Source organism: Cavia porcellus, unplaced genomic scaffold, assembly GCF_034190915.1.
Source record: "Cavia porcellus strain 051 isolate PalLab524CR breed Dunkin Hartley unplaced genomic scaffold, mCavPor4.1 scaffold_1, whole genome shotgun sequence".
In the NCBI taxonomy this organism is placed as follows: domain Eukaryota; kingdom Metazoa; phylum Chordata; class Mammalia; order Rodentia; family Caviidae; genus Cavia; species Cavia porcellus.
This window is the reverse complement of record NW_026947484.1, coordinates 242,591,898-242,609,676: the sequence shown is the minus strand read 5'-3', so window position 1 is coordinate 242,609,676 and position 17,779 is coordinate 242,591,898. Positions and strand designations below refer to the sequence as shown.

Below are 17,779 nucleotides of genomic sequence, written 5' to 3'. Positions count from 1 at the left end.
GGAGTTTTTCATGGAAGTTAGTGAAGTGACACTCCAAAACAAGAAAGCAACCGAGAGTTTACAAAGCAGAAAACTTTTAAACCATAATAATCTCAGTGAATGCAGAGACGGACTCTTCTACAGCAATTACCTTCAGCGACTTTACCTATAATCTGTCATGTACAATGCCAGGCATTGGCAGGGTATTTATTTATGTTTTTTTGTTTGTTTGTTTTTCACTCAGGGTCTCACTATGCAGTTCCGACTGGCCTTCAACTCCCTATGTAACTCAGGCTGGGCTCAAACTCATGGCCATCTTCCTGCCTCAGCATCTTCTTATCCCCAAATGTGATTACCGGCATACATCACTTACCTGACCTCCAAAGTGGTTTTTTAAACACTAAACAATAGTATATATTCCTCACCTCCTTGAAACAGCACAGCAAATGAAGGAACTAAGATTTGAGTGCATTAGCTGAGGTTTCAAATTTGTAGGGTTAAACAATACTGGCCCCTTATCAGCTCCATCATCTTGGGCAAGTTGGACTTCAGTTATTCCCTTTAATAGCTGTGATGCTATGGACCCTAGTTTCTTAACTGCACAAAAAGGATACTGTACTTAGTGACTAATAAAATCTCTTGCAGCCTTGACAGTCTTTTGCACAATGGAATATCCTAACAGAACATGCAACCTTCTGCTGTGCATCAAAATAACAACCTCAATGACAAAAAACAAAGTCAGAGATCTCTGAAATTCTAATAGATGTGAGTTTTCTCAATAAGCTAATCTCAAGCTCTCAGATTGAACATTTCTCAGGATCATCTAGCTTCGTTTGTCTTAATGCCATGTTAATTACTTTCTACTGCTAAGAGGATCTTAATGTACAATATAAAGTTTATTCCATTTAGTAAAATATAAATTTCCTGATTGTTCTATAGTCAAGCTATGTGTCAGATGCATTTGGAAATACAAGAAAAAAATGAGTCTTGATTCCTACTTTAAGATAGCTGTAATGTGTCATACTGTAAGTCATAATGTTGTACTGGGGAAGAAGTATATCTTAGAAACCTTTTTTATCCATTATCTTTAATTTTCACAAAGGCTCAATAAAGTGATGTAGCTAACCATGTAATAGTGGCTGATGAGGACAGCTATTGATTACTTTTCCTTTACATTTTACCTAAGTAGATTTTTATTGATGTTTCCTCATCCCACAGTTTATAAGTGTACAGTTAGAATAAATTCTACAATTTGTATTAACCTCATATTAACTCTGTTTTGAAAAATAAGTGAATCCAAATATATGCATGAAGAATTACTTTAGTTTGAAGAACAATGAACACATTGACATTATTGTCCTCATCTCTACCAAAATATACTCCAAAGGAAATATACCCTTAGGAGAGCTACAATATCATCATAAAACAACTGAAAGTTGCATTTGTGATGATTTCCAGCAGATCAGACAAAATATTGATGGAACCAGGCACTAATGCCTGTACAACTGCCTGCCAGATTACTGAAATTACTGGCATTTAGTTTTCAGTTATCAATAGGGCAAATGTGCTTTTATTCATTCTCATAAACAATACTGAGAGTAGTTGGCTTAACTTAGTAGGAAAAAAATTTTTTCTTCTTTATCCTAGGAAAATTAACTCTGGGTTGACACCTACCCTCTAAATTCTGTATCACAATTTAGTTCTCAAGAACAATCCACAGTCTTGTAGGACAACATGCTGATTTATTAAATACATTACATTGATGGGACATAGAGCAACAAGTTCTTAGGAAAATATATGCATTCCATTTCATAGACATTGTTAGAGAAAAATGCAGCATATCCTCATATGTATATTTTGCTTTGTTTGATTTACCAAGTTACTTCAAAAAATTATAGCTGTAGAAGGCACCCAGAGCATGTACTTTTCTTCTTGGAAATAAACTAAAAACCAAAACCTCACTGCATATCAATATGACCATTCCTGTGAAACACTATTAAATATGATGCTGAAGAAGCTAATGATAATTACTGTTTAACGACACTGAGTTCAGTTCCATTGCAAAAAGCAGCTTCCAAAAAATACAGCCTTAGCACAGGAAAACCCTTAAACCTTTAAAAATCTGCAGCTAAATAATGCAGTAAAGGTAAAATCATTAAATTACCAAAGCATCAACCACAGTATTTTAATAATCTCAGTTATTGTCCCTTTATGTGTTTAGCTTTCAATCCTAGGGCATTTTTTCCCACTGTAACAAGAAGAAATGTGATCGACTTCATAGCCTGAAATTTCAGAAATTTCCTTCTTGCTTTTACCGATAATATATGGTATAATTCTGAAAAATGATATACAAGCATAGGTGCAAATTCTGGAAAGTCCTTGACTGTCTGATGCTGAGAAAGTTACTTAATCTCTCTGAACTTCAGGGTCAGTTTATGCTTTAAATGAGACAGTGTATTTTAAATGCTGGCCACTACACCAGATGCCTGACTGAGCTTCCTGCAGATGATACCTGCAATTATTATCTTCTGTGTTTACTCTGCTGGCAAAGCTGCCTTCAAAGATCATCTAAAATAGCTCAGCTAAGCTAGGAACAAGGAAAAACTCTGCACTGCAGGAAGAACTAAACCATCATAATGGTGATTAGATGCCCTTGCCCTCTCTTAGTCCCCTCAGAAGATCTAAAGTCTTACTTTGTAGCTGTGGCAAATCCCAGAGCACAAAAGACAGAGATTTCCTGGAGAGGCTTAGTGCCTCCAGGGGGAAAAAGGGAGTCCCTACAGTCCCCAACAGCAAGTTAGCCAGCCAGTGGGAAAAGAGGAGGAGAAGGCAAAGAAGAACACAGTACGTGAAAACTATGAAAGTACATGTGTGTACAGTCTGGAGAAGCATTAGAGCCCTACTGTACTCAACAATCACCTGCTTTGACTGAATCTTTAACCCTGTGAGTTCTATGAAAAGATCCAGGAAATGAATATTCTCAACGATGGTGCAATGACTGGAAGCAATGGTCAGAGAACAAAGTCTACATTAAAATCAAATCTGCTTCCAGTTATAAAACTCGGTGAACTCCAAAAGGTAATAGCTATTTTTCTGTAGAAGACAACAGAATTGCCCACTTTAGGTCTTTGCCCACTTAGGTTGAGATAGATATGCACACTTTCTGCTATTTCTGACAGCAGGGCTACACATCTCATCCTTAGGTCTGTAGTGACCAAATAAAATAGTAATAAGCATTTACTGAGGACTTGGGATACACCAGGCACAAAAGCTTTTTAAGAAACACAATTCAAAGCACTGCAAGCTCCTTTGAACCTTCTGCCAAGTATATGAACTCCACACAGGTTCTCAGGGGCCAGAAGCAGGCAAGAGGTTTCTGTAGCCCTTGTTACAATGGCCTTGAGTTCTCATACAAATCCATTCCAGATTATTTTTTCCTTAACTGAGCATTCTGTGACATCTTTTTGTGCTAGTAATTACCTTGATTTTTCACTTTGGCTGGCTGAAATATTCAAGTCAGCAAATTCAGTGCATTTGAAAGCTCAAAAAGGCACTGTCATTTCACCGTGCAGACTTCTCTACTTTGCATAACTGACCGCTGACCTAAGGCTTGGATATAACTAATGAGAACTCAAAGGTGGTTTTATATAGCATATTTCATGTCTATATTACAAAACACTCTGACCTTGCACCTCATGGTGTCTCCTAGAAGGAAAGTAAGATTTAGGAAGACTTAGAGATTAAGTTACATGCCCAGTTAATAGTAATGAAAGGGAAAAGAAAGGATCTGGGTTTAAACCATTGCTTCTATTCACATAGCCACAATTCCTTCCACAAAATGCAGAGGTAGGGAACAACATGTGTGGAAACTCATGTGAAGAACACTGCTGGGAAGAATTTCAGTACACCCTTTTCTTTGCTTTCTAAAAGTCTATTTGTGGCTTCAAAGAAAATGCATTAGTTAAGCTGTGCTACTATTATCTCATTATTAATCAAGGATCTTTAAAAAGGCTTAGAGTAAGAGGCCTAACAACTTGGAGATTTTGTGGTTTATTTACAAAGCAGTTCGGTCATTTTCATTTCAAGATCAACACAGAATGAGACTGCTTCTGTGTATCTGAACCATGCAGAAACTTCCAGTCCTGTGTTATCACAGAACACTGACATCATAGAGGCTCTGTTTCTCATCTTCTCCAACTCCATTGATTTATTCTCGAAGATGAAGAAAAGGCTCCATCTCATGACGAGTTTGTTGCAGTCATTTAGGACAAGCTCAGAATTACTCTTTAACAAAACAGTCTGAACCACTCAGTAGAGAAATCTATCTTTGAGCTTTGGCTAAAGTCTAGCCATCTTTGAGAAAGTGTCTTTAATCTTGTCTCTTGAAGGTAGACTTTCCGTCTCAGGTCCTCAGGTCCTCAGGTCCTTGGTCATGGTGAATATCAGATTACCAGGACAAGAATGTGTCAGCTCTTCCAAAGAAGAGCTTGTGGGAGCTGGAACAAATTAAAGCATTTGATGAATCTCAGTGAGCACATTTATTGAGCACAGAGTATGTACAAAACTCTAAGTAGCAGAGAAAAAAGTGTGAATCATAATCCTTGTCGCCATCTCAGAGATGTGATGTAGGAGTAGACAGCATGTTCACAAAAGACAACTGAAAATGAAGTGAGGCTGGAAGCACAATGGTGAACAGAGACCTTCCCTGATGGGAGAGAGAACATAAAGGGAATGAAAGGGTTTCCAGCATGAGAGATGAAGAAAAAGGAAAGGTAAAAACAAGGCAGGCGGGAATATGTTAAAAATGTTAGAGTTTTAAGAAAACACAGGTTACTGGGGATTACAGCTATGGATTATTTTGCTGGATGAGCACATAGTGCACACCAGAGAAATGTAAGAACTGAAACAGAAGAGAAATGAAAAGCCTAGAATACCCCCTTAGGATCTCTCACATTTACAAACACAAAACTCAACAAAAAAAAAATAGCAGAAGGAATTGATTGTGATATCAATAACATGGGCAAAACATTAATAAATGTTCAAAATCTACTGAACAAAACAGTATGAAACATTCCTGAAGGGTTACAGAAGTGAAATTACATAAACATAAAGATATCCTATTTTCTCAATAGAAACATACAGTTTATAAAAAGAAAAAAAGAAAAAAGAAAAGCCAATATTCATTAAGGTAAATTATAAATGCAATGTGATCCCAGTAAAATCAGCATTTTTTCTGGAGCTAGACAAGTTAATTACAAAGGTTATTATAAAAATAGTAACAACTACTAATAGCAGATCTGAGAATGAAGAGTAATGGAGAGGCAAAAGGGTGGCCAACCCCTGCCACGCAGTGGTAGACCCTACAAAAGGAAGGCCCTGTAGTACAGATAAACAGACTTGCAGTCACACCACTGAATCAGAATTGAATATCTACAAATAGAACTGGTTGCCTGGGGATACTTAGTATGTTTTACAAGCATTACCCATCAATACGGTAGACAAAAGCACTTATTCATATTTTTTAAAAAAGGTAAAAACAGCCAAGGGTATACTGCCGTGGCATGGTGCCTGCCTGACAAGTGTGCAGTTCTATGTTCAATCCCTGATGCAAAACAAAAAGATAAAACATTATTTTTCAAACAATATAACTGGAAAAATGCCCATGGGTAAGATATTTAAAAGCAATAATTAAAACTATGCAAATACTTGAAGAAGGTCTGAGTAAATTCTCTCTACCCTGGAATAAGACAAATGAGTAACAATAAGATTAATACAAGATGTAATGGAGAAGGGAGACAAGAAGGGAAAAAAGAAAAATAAATACTAAATACATGTACACTACACAGTTAAGATATTTACACTACTGATATTCATTCATTGCAAAGAAAGATATGTGCCCATAGTGTCTGATCAATTTTCCATGCCTATAGCTTGTGACAGGAACAACTACTTTGCAAATAACAACATATAATGTAACAACCACTGTTATTCTTCTGCAATCTTGTTTTGAAATTTTGTGCCAGTTTTTATTGTTTCTTGTTCTTTAAACTTAAAGATACAGATGTTATGGAAACACAGGATGTGTATTTAAATTTTTAAAAGAAGATTATTTTAATAAAAGACCTATGGAGCCATGAAAGAAAACTTGAGAACTGCTTCAGAAAGTGGCAGGAACGATGGATAGGTGTGCTCACAGTATTTTGAGGGAAAATAATGGCAACATATCTTTTGCTGAAATAATTTTTATTTAAAGTTTCACCATATATTTTAATCACTATTTGTGGCAAAAAAATAATTTTTAAGGAAAGTAAGAAACACATAAAAATTGGAAAAAATTGTAATTTATATAAAAGAAAATACTTATTGTCCCTAAAATAGAAAGATTGTCTATTTTCAAGAAGAAAAATTCTAATAACCAGTAGGAAAATGACTAAGAAACATAAATACAAGCTTCACAGTAAAAGGAATGTAAATATCTGTGAAACATGCAAAAACATTCAACATCATTTATAAGTAAGCAGCAGATAAAAACAACAGATATATTATTTTCACCTATCAAATTGTGTCAAAATCCTAAAATCTTAGTAAGACTGCATATTCTGTTGATTAGATAGATGCTGGGGAAATTATTTTCATACATTGCTGGTTGAATGCCAATTGGAATAATCTCTAGAGGACAGAACTAAGCATCATCTAATAAAATTACATAAGATTTTAGCATCTGCATCAACAAGCTATTGTCAAAGACTGTAACACAATTACACCATCACCCTTTTGCTCGCCCCCAAAGAGAGGGGTATTCACAAAGACTATTCATTGTGTCATTAACTTAATAGTGAGAGTGGAGACTCATATTGGATTACTACCAACTACAAAGAAGAAATAAAGATTAGCTGTAATTGATAGATTTTGCCAGCCTGGGCTTAGCTGTCTCTAACATGACATCCACCCAGCTTGGCACCAGCCCTGAGAAATAATTTGTCTCTCCAAAAGTAAGTTCTGTGTTGCTCCTCTAGTTCCTGAGAAAACCTTCCACGCCCCTTTTGTGCATGCACCAAGCCCTCTCCAATCCCAAGACTCCACCAAGTGCTCCACCCCGAGCCCCAGTAAATCTTTCTGTTTCCTGTTTTGCACAGATAGATGCTCCTTCAAATAAGTTGTTGATATGTCATTTTGCCCATCTCTCAAACTCCTCCACCAGCCAGATCTGATAAAAGCACTTCTGCTTCTTTGTTCTCAACTGAAAGTGCTTGTGTCTATTTGGCAGCCTTCCAGTGTCCAAAATAAAGGGCTCTTTTTCTCTGCCTGTCTCTTACTTGTGCAAAAAATCTTATTGATAATATCTATTATTCTGCTACAGTAGAATCAAGAAATGTTGTTGTATCCAAAAAATAAAGAATTCATAAGAATTGGAAACAAAATGAAACAAGTGAACTTCACTATGTATTTCTTTGCCTGTAACCTCACAGAAAAAAAATTATTTCAAGTGACTTGAAAATACAAGGATTTGATTATACACCCCTAAAAGCACATATTCTAGTTTTAAAAAAAAGTATAAATAAATCTTAACTGAATTTTGACATCCATATTTTTAGTGGTAAATTTTAATATGGTTACTTCAATTGTGTATATGTGTATGTCAGCTAACACAAGTGAACAATTATGTTGATGGGTACTGGAAGTAAATTTTTGGCAGGGTATATAGATACAAATGTAGAATGGGAGAAATTAAGTAAAAACCTTGTGATAATAATTTTAGTTGGAAATAGCAGTATAAATTAGTTGTTTTCTTTTTAAAATATGTATTATCTATTCCTGCCTACCAGAAGTAGGCAGAAAAATCTAGAAAATACGTTCAATTCAATTCTAGTGTGCACCATTGTTCTCTGAACTGCCTTCATGTGGTATGTCCCACAGGAATAAGCTAAAGTATTACAAGGAATCATGGCTCAGGTTCTAGGAAGTAAATGTTCAACATTTTTCAGTTCATTAAACCAAAGAAGTTATCAGAGTCTTCTAGGAGCTGAGTATGTTAATACACAGTATATCCCCAGTGTCTTAGTTACTTTACTCATCACCGAGACAAAATACCTGAAGCCCAAAGTTGGGAAAGCAAAGGTTTATTTCTTACAGGTTTTGGAGGTTTTTGTCCATACTAACTTGGTTCCAAGGCAGGAAGGCATGGCAGGGCCGCAGTTCATGGCAGCTGCAAACAGCAAGGCCAAAACCAGCCAAGTGGCAAGACATACCTTCTTCCTCCATTACATTATATCCTGGCTTCACCCCTATGTAGGTGTAACACTGACACCATCAATCTAAGCACTAGACAATAAACCAATCACAAATGCACAATGCAAACTCATGAGGCCTGGGTGCCACAGACATAAACCTGACATTCCACCCCTGGACCCCAGGACTCATGTATATCCTTTATACAGAAGGCATTAAGTTCACCTCCAAGAGTTGCCAAAGTCCTAACATTTTCAGCATTGAAACTGTCCTAAGTCTCCTCCAAGATCTATGGTAAACTCTTAACTGTAACCCCCTGTACAAATGAAACAAGGTTAAACATTTCTGAAATGCAAAAGCACAAGATAAACATTCCAAAGATAAACCATTCCAAAAGTTACAAACGGGAATATAAAGGATTAGAAACAAAGCGAGTCCAACATCCAGCAGGACGAACATTAAGTCCTAGAGTTCCATGCTCAGCATCTGAAGCAATCTGGTTGCAAGCTCCAAAAGGCTTTGGTGATTCCATCCCCACATCACTTCCAGGGATGTCAGCTTACCGCAATTTTTCTCTTAAATCCTCTTTGCTCGCTTTTTGCAGCTTTCCTTAGATCATCTACATTCCTGGCTTTTCCAAACTTCTGGGATCTCCACTGCACCTTTGGCTTCACATTTACATTTTCACAAATTTCCCTCTCAGGAGCACACTGCTTGGCTTCCCAGGCCCTTTGTAATTGAGGTGGAAGCTGTCTTACCCTGAGAATTCGTGCATTTTCCTTGCACCTAAAATCAGCACCATGTGGTTGCTGCCAAGGTTTGCTGCTAGCTGGATAAGTAGCCAGGATTTTTTATCTCTTGGCTGTAGGCGTCAATTGCCTGGGACCATTGGGCTCTGTGTACTTGATTGTGAGGAAAAGCTTCTCTATGTTGCCGCCATTCTGGAACCTCATGTGGTCTCCGTCACCATTCTGGAGCATGGTGCTCTGCAGCTTTCTCCTCTGAGCAAATTCTTTTCTCATTCTGTTTCTTCTCAGCAATCAAAGTCTCAACTCTATCTTTACAATCCACAGCATTCCTGGAATTTTTCTTCTGGCCAAACTCACAGTATTGCAAATTATCCTGCTGGGCTCTTTGCTCTTGATTTGCAACACAAAGCTGGCTAAAAGCCCCCAACAATAGCCATGCCACAGCCTCAATGTTCAATTGCTTTTTAATTTCTCTTTCAAGACTAATCAGTCCATTGCCCTTTGTCTGTCTCAGGCAAAGTCTCGGGGCATGAGCAAAATGCAGACAAACTTTCTGCCAACCCATAATGCACATCATGGGGAGTCCAACAACCAATGCAGCCCTTCTTCCCAGCAGAAACCTCCCAAGCCCGGTCTTTACCATCAAGCTTTGTATCAGACTTCTGGTCTCCTGAGCTCTGATGAGAATTCCTCTACAGAATAGCCTCAGGTGCTCCAGCTCTATGCATCCATGCAACATGTCTGAACCTTTCCAAACTCTGCCCACAAGCCATTTCCAAAGCCTCTCAAAAAACATGGTCAGGTATAGTCACAGCAAACAACCCCACTCTCAGTACCAAATTCTGTCTTAGTTACCTTTTATTAGTCACTGAGACAAAATACCTGATGCTAAAAGTTGGGAAAGGAAAGGTTTATTTCTTACAGTTTTTTGGAGATTTCAGTCCATACTCAGTTGGCTCCAAGGCAGACTGGCATGGCTGGGCCACAGTCATGGTGGCTACAAACAAACAGCAAGCAGAAACCAGCAAAAGAGTGAGACATACCTTCTTCCTGACATTATTTTAGATCCTGGCTCCACCCCTATGTGGGTGTAGCACTGACACTATCAATCCAAGCACTAGACAATGAACCAATCACAAATACACAATGCAAACTCATGAGGCCTGGGGACCAAAGACACAAACCATGACACCCAGCTACTTGAGAGCATAAGGCAGAAGAACCCTAAATTTAAGGGCAGCATGAGGGACTTAGTAAGACCCTGTCTCATCTCACAAGCATGAGGTCCTGAGCTAGATTCCTGGTACAAGAAAGAAGGAAAGAAAGAAGGAAAAAAAGAAAGAAAGAGAGAGAGAGAGAAAGAAAGAAAGAGAGAGAGAGAAAGAAAGAAAGAAAGAAAGAGAAAGAAAGAAAGAAAGAAAGAAAGAAAGAAAGAAAGAAAGAAAGAAAGGAAGACTGTGCGTAAAGAAATATACAAAAGGGGCCACCTACTATTGGATTCAATCCTTAACACCAAACAAATCTGCTGGAATTGTATTTAAAAAAACTCAAAATCCAACTTAAAATGACTCTCAAGTAATTGAAGACTTGAAAACTCAAGCATCCAAGTCAATTGGTATCTTAATGAGATCTAAAGCAGTCTTACATGATTTTGTATCATTATAAAAATGGAAATCAAAATCCAATTCATTGACCACTGTATTAGTTAACTTTCTTATAACTAAGATAAAATCCCTGACAGCTACAATTTAAGGAGAAGAAATTTTTGGCTCACAGTATCAGAGTGCTCAGTCTATGGCTGGCTGGATTCAAGGCTGTACTACGAGGCAGAGGAAAGCAGCCAGGAAACAGAGAATGGAGGATCCGGGGACAAGAATACAACATGGCAGGTCACAAGCCCAGTGACCACCATTCCTAAGCTGACCCCCACCCTCATCAAGGCACTCAGCAATGGATTAGTCTAATGAGTGTAGCTTTCACCATCACCCATCACTTGTGGAAGCCTCACTCCTGAACACATGAGACCTTAAGGGACAATTCAGAGCTAAGGTATAATGTTTCATACCCAGTTGCATGCATTTTTGCAAAATGCATTTAATCCATCTCTATGAGGTACCAAAATCGTAACAACTTCAGCTTTGCCAAAAATTCCAAATTCAAAGCAAACTCTTAGCTATGAGCTCTGTAAAACCCAAAAGGAAATAACCTTTAACATACCTCTAACATACAAGGGCACAGAGCAAGAATTCCCTAGTTTTAAAAAAAATCATTTCATAAAGACAGACAGGGAACTAGAAAAGAATCAGATAAAAGCAAGACAGAAACCCAGCAGGGAAAAGCCAGCTAAGGCTGCAGTAAGGTATGAATTCCAAAGGGCTTAGGCTACATCTCCCCTGCAGCCTTGCTAATTGCAGCCCACAACCTCTTCCTTGGGCTGACTGTGCTCATGGTGTGTGACTTTCCTCAGCAGATGCCCCACAACCCACATATCATCATGACAGAAGAGCTCAGCAGAGGACAAATGCTCACAACAGGGCAATCAAGAAGCAAAAAAGAAGAGAGATGCCAAGGACAAGAATACTCCTCCCAGGTCACGCCACCATGACAACCTCATTCAACTCGGCCCCACCTTCTAACTGCACAGTTAGCTACATGCATGGATGAATCCACTGGTGAGTATAGCACCTCATGACCCAATCATTTTCCAATGATCCACCTCAGAACACATGAGACTTTGGGGACATTTTAGATCTCAATAATAAGAGGATTGAAGGATTCTTGGAGAATTAGCACACAATTTTGAAGCCATTAACCTGCTCCTAATCTTTGGAACTGTACTCTTTGGAACTATACTCGGAGCAACAAAATAGCTGATAGAAAGTTACTCTTAAAAAGCATTAGTTAATAAGCAAGAGCATCATTTTGGAACTCCTAATCATATTACACATCAAAGCAATGATCATGAACAACTTCTAAATCTATTAGGTGAAAAGCTGATGGGGAACTTGATAATAGATCAAGGTGATAGTTCCTTAAAGCAATGATTAACCTTAACATCACAAAAGGAAGGCTCCATGTGGAGTAAAGAAATATGAAGTTATCACCACCATCAATATCAACATCAGTTTGATATTACCTGTATAGCTAATATGTTAAGTCATACAATTTACCAGTGCTTTTTGATCTATAATAGTACACTTTTATTTGCCTTAGGCTAATATCTAAGTAAAGGAATAAAGAAACACATTAAAGTACATGGTGAAACAATTGATAAAATCAAAACAAAACAAATCACACATTTGCAACATCAACAATAAAGTCACAAGAAATTTTAAAAGCTAGGAAGAGAGTCTTATAAACTAAAAAAAAACTCCTATAAGACTTTTTGCTGACACATAGGTATCAATCTCATAAATATCCTGACTCAAACAAATTGTTATCAAAAAAAGAGAGGTATGAGCATGGTGGTCCATGCTGTAACTCCAGTACTCTAGGAACTTGAAGCAGGAGGATCACAAGTTTGAACCAAGCATGGACAGTTTAACATCTCGGTGATTATCTTAAAATAAAAATAAGTAAATGGGTCATAGCTCAGTCTAAAGGCCTTTATTTTAATCCTTAGTCCGCAGAAACAGAGAAAGAGAAAAAAAGGAGGGAGGGGGCATAAAAATTGGATGCTTAATAATAATAAAGAATTATTGTGAAATTTTAGGTGTTTTGAGTGTACGGTGGTTATTTTTAAAGGAGGTACTTATCTTTTAGAGAGATAGGCTGGGGTATATCACAGATCAAATTCAATGAACATAACCTAAGAAATAGGCATAGGGGAAAAAGACATGAATATGAGTTAACAAGATTGATAATCTGTTAATAATTATAGAAAATAGGTGCCAAGTATATATGAATTCATTAAACTATTCTCATGCTTCTGATATCCCCCACTGTTATAAAACAATTGGATAAATGAGACAGACTCCAATCATTGCAGAATCATTGCCCATCTTTTATGTGGGAAAAAGAACAGATTCAATAAATTATAAAAATTGACACATCTATTCTTGTCTTAAATTTTTTATAGGACACAAAAAAACCCAATATAACGCTGCAAGTCCTTTCAACCTGATTGTTTGAAGCCCAAAGCAAATATATCTTCAGAACAAGTGCATGGCTGCTACACTTCTTTTACAGCATTTTAAAAAAGAGAAATGAAAGAAAAAAGTCAACATTCAGGTCAGACATTTATGACTCTCTAATGTTCCAACAGATCAGCTAGCAAAAGTTTCCCAAATAAATTGGTGTTGTATAACTCAAAGACAGGAAAGGTTGTGCAAATTTGTGCATCTTTTTTTTTTTTAAATACGACTTTAGAAGTGAATCAATTCAAACTACCTGAGCAAGAAATAAAAATTATATACTACTTTTTTTGTAGGTGAAAATATTTCTTTACTTTCCAAATACTTTTAGTGATCTAAAACATATGAAATACACTCTTTGCAAGCTTTTTTGTGCTCTTAATTTTCTTAAGAAAGCTTTTTCCAAAAAAGTAAATAAACACGCAGATAAACTTAAACCCCCTATGTCTATAAATTTTTATTTTAGGCTTTCCACATGGCATCCCACTATTTTTTAAAGATCCAGTTCCTGCAGAAACAGCTGCTTCATGTTCCATCCTCTGCTACTACAAATGTGCTCACCCTAAGAGACCTCCAATGATTCCACCTCCAACTGTTCCAGTTATTGTATATTCCTTTCCTTTTCAGTGTAGGCAGGACTCTAACTTCTACGACCAAACCACATTTCACGGCAAAGGTGATAAAAGGTATTTGCCATGATTTGGTCTTGTTCCATGACACCACAAAGACTGTTCTGCTGACGTGGAGAAGCAAATCAAGTTGCTACAACCTGAATGGAGAAGGCCAGTGACAAAAGACACTGAATTTTGCAAGCCATTTGAACTTGGAAGAAAATCTGTAATTCCAACAAGACACGCTGTTCATCTAACACATTAATTACAGTTTTGCGAGCAGAGGATGTGGATAAGCCTTGCCAAGAATCATGATTCTTGGGATCAGTGCAAGGATATAAGTGTTTTGATTTTGTGGTTAGTTGTTAGACTGAATAGAAAATAATATATACCTGGCAATAATTCCACAATCCTCAGGCCATGTTCATCTATTTAAATTGGCCTCTCCTTTATTTACCTCTCTGTGCTTTTGCAAAACATAATGTAGTAAAACATAAAGCATCCTTTAAGATCCAGTTTAAAGATCTTCCCGGTAAATTTTTCCTATTCCAGCATCCTGAGTTCATGTTCCTTTCATCAGTCTTTATGGTAATGTATTGATCTGACAGACATCTATTGTTGCAAGTATTATCTTACGCTGTTGTGATAAATGGTCTACCTTGCTCACCATTGACCTGCACGTTCATCCACTCAACAAACATTTCCTGCTCATGACATATTATAAATAGTGTGTTAAATACCAAGGACAGCCAGGGATGTAGCTCAGTGGCAAAGCCCCTTCCTGGCAAGCATGATGTCACAAGTTAAAACCCCAGTACTAAAAAAAAATAAATAAATGCCAGTGATATTTTCTCATAAAGGTATTTTCTCGAAAGGTAAAGACCATATTTTATCCACTTTATAGTTCCTGATGAGTACTACACCTGGAATATTCAAAGCAGAATCAAGGTGCTATATTAATATAATGAAAATAACAACTTTTTAAAAGATATTGTGCCAGATCATTAAAAACTACCAAGCACCTTAAACTAGCTTTTTATATCCTCAGGCTAGGAAACCTGAAAAAAGTTGATTTAATGAACAGGGAATCCTTTGAATATTGAGACATGTTTGTATTTAAAAAAGATGAACCTCATGAAAGATTGACCTTTAATCAAGCAAAACTTGGGAAGTGATTCTAGCAAAGCTAAATGCATTGGCCCTTTGTGGCATTAATTGTTGTAAAATGGCCTAATATCCCACTGTTACTCTTCTTTATCTGCTCCGTAGAAACAAAAAGAGAAACAGTGATTTCAGGGGTGACCAAGTGGCCCTGGGTTAGAGCTGGTGGCCCAGTCCTACCTGAGGATAGGATGGAACATAAACAGAGTTGAGAGAGGGAAAGAGTCTAAGCAAATAGAGACAAATATTCGGGGAAAAGTAAATTATTTATAAAGGACAGTGAACTACCTTTCCCACCAAAGCAATGTGGTTTAAATTCAATGTATTAACTACTATCAATATTGTAAAGTAATTATATTATTAATGCACTGGTAGGATATGAAATAATAAAAACATAGTCTGTACAACTCGCAGTAGAGCACAGACTTAGCATATCAGGGGCCCAGTGTTTGCTCAGCACCATCACTATCGACAAGAAAAAGAACAAGAAACCTAAAATTAAAATTAAAGGTCTAAAATTCTGACCCTTAGGAAAATTACATTCCTCTGGAAGTTGCCTTCAAAGGGTTTAAAATGAGACAGAAGGAAACTTTTAGTTCTTTGAAAGCAGCATATTTACTTAGAAAGAAAGCAAATGTGAAGATATTCCCCGTTAGCATCCTCAATAAACAGATTTCGCTGCTTTGGGTTTTGGCCTTACCATAGCCTGCATGATCCTCTCATAAATTAGTCCTAGCTGTCTACTGTTTCTTGAATTCTTGTTTATCATCAGTTCTTTGTCACTTCATAAAATGTGTTCAATGGTTCCTTTTAAAATTTTGACTTTTTAAATGTTTTTGGAAATGTTTTGAACTTTTGGAAATTAGTTCTTATTGCAGTGATAGGTTGAATTGAGTGCCATAATTATTTGACCTGATATATCCCTGTATTTATGAGTTTTCTATTTCTTCCTAAGCAAACTACATTTCCTAAAAATATCTTTTTTTATTTTGAAGAGGGTAAAATTAAACAGAACAAAACAGATCATAAGAAAACAATTTAATAAGCACAGATTTTCAAAGCAAGACCACCAGAGATATTCACTATCTATCATATTGTCTCTTGTTTTCTTCCAAATAGTTGTCCTTATCTTCAGTGAATACATACCAAACAAAATAGTACTAAACTGATCAGAACAGGATAATAAATGCATTTTAGATCTTCAAGACCAGACAATAGGAAAGTCAACAATGGCTGCCATAATGTCCCTCATTCTCTTCAAAATAAGCTGTCCATACATTAACGTATGTTGAAATTAAACAAAACAAAACAGACTAATATCACTCTGAACAAAGAGTAATAATATTGTTGGATTTTATATCATGACTCTATAGAATTAGCACTGGGTACCTGTTCTCTTTTTCTTCAAAATACCTGTTCATTTCATTGTGCATTATATAACCAATTCTCATAAACTGTTTAGAAGTTCTATGCATGCATAAGTCTCTGAATATATACTTATCCTTTTTGTATTAGAGGGAAAAACAAATCAAAACAAGACAAAACAAAATAAATTCCTAGAAAAACATGAAACAAAAAAGACATATAAAACCATAATACTAGGTGATCTACAGTAGTACTATGATGTCTCTTGTTATTTTCAATACAATTGTCTACATCATCAGGCTTATAATTGAACATAGCAATACAAAGTAATATTAATAAAAACAAACATTGGAGACATTATAGGACTTCAAAGGCAGTTAATAATCAAACCAGAATGGGTATCCTACTGAATTTTGTCATCTTCAGAGTAGTGGCCTCTACTCTCAGACTTGATAATATCAAGTGTATCAGATTCAAATAATATCAGTCAAGACAAAACAGCCATCTAACAAACCAGATTCAAATAAGTGTAGATAATACCGGACTTGAGATTAAGTTAATAGGAAATTAAGGATAGTTACCATAGTATATCCTGCTATTTTTGGAATAGCTGTCTGTGTGCTCAAATCTAGGATAAGTAGACAGACGAGCAAAATAAAATCAAACTAAACAGAGCAGTCAGAATAATGTGATATACTATTAACAATGTCCTCTGCCTTCCTTTTTTTTTTAGACAACTACTCCCCTTTCACTTTCACAAGGTGCTTTGTACATTTTGGGTCCCACTACTCCTTTAGTTTTTAGATTAGGAGGGCAACGAGTTATCTACCTAAGTGGTTCTGAACGTTTTTACCCCTGAGCTTGATCTTCAGTTGTATTCCTTTAACCTACTCAAGTCTCAAGGTTTTCCTTCCTTATAGCTGAGTAGTTCTCCACTGCACAAAAGTATCATGTCTTTCCAATCTATTCGCAGCTGCTGGATGACATGTCCCTATTTCTTTCTGGTTCCCTGTCACATAGAGCATTGTTTTCTCATCTTTGACTTTTGGTTTATAGACCCTCTTTCAAGTTGATTATATTTCCTATTCAGAGCATCTCGATAGAGCCTATCTCCTGATCCACTCTGCCTGTTCCTTTTTGTTAGTGTATCAAGGCCATTTGTGTTATAGATTATAGCCAATCTTCTCTGCCTCATCTCTGCTATGCTATTTTTTTTTTTTTTGCCATTGGTTGTCTACTTTTCTCCTTCATTCCACTGTCTGCCCCATTCACTGCCACTGTTCCTGGAACCCTGGTGATTTTTTTCTCTCTCTCTAGAATGTCCTTCAGTATTTTTTATAGGGTTGGATTGGTGGTCACAAACTCCCCCAGTTCCTCTTTCTCATGCAAGCACCTTGTTTCTCCATTGATTTTGAGAGACAGGTTTTCAGGGTACATCAATCTGGGTTGGAGGTTATTTTCTCTCAAGGCTTAGAATACTTTGTTCTAAGCTCCTCATGATATCATAGTTTGTATTGAGAAGTCTGTCATGATTTTGATGGGTTTTCCTTTA

At 36.7% G+C, this 17,779-nt stretch overlaps 1 protein-coding gene across 2 annotated transcripts in view; it reads right to left on the bottom strand.

Moving 5' to 3' along the window:
* Positions 1-17,779, bottom strand: part of Rad51ap2 (RAD51 associated protein 2) — a 405,597-nt gene that overhangs the window by 204,133 nt on the left and 183,685 nt on the right. Inside the window, exon 3 of one of the 2 annotated variants that reach the window (XM_063232418.1) lies at positions 1,702-4,475. The exons of the other annotated variant lie outside the window; for it this stretch is intronic. Coding sequence (XP_063088488.1) covers positions 4,390-4,475 — 86 coding nt within the window. The 3' untranslated portion in view covers positions 1,702-4,389. Of the gene's footprint in view, positions 1-1,701; positions 4,476-17,779 lie in introns of those variants that run through there. 2 annotated transcript variants of the gene reach the window in all.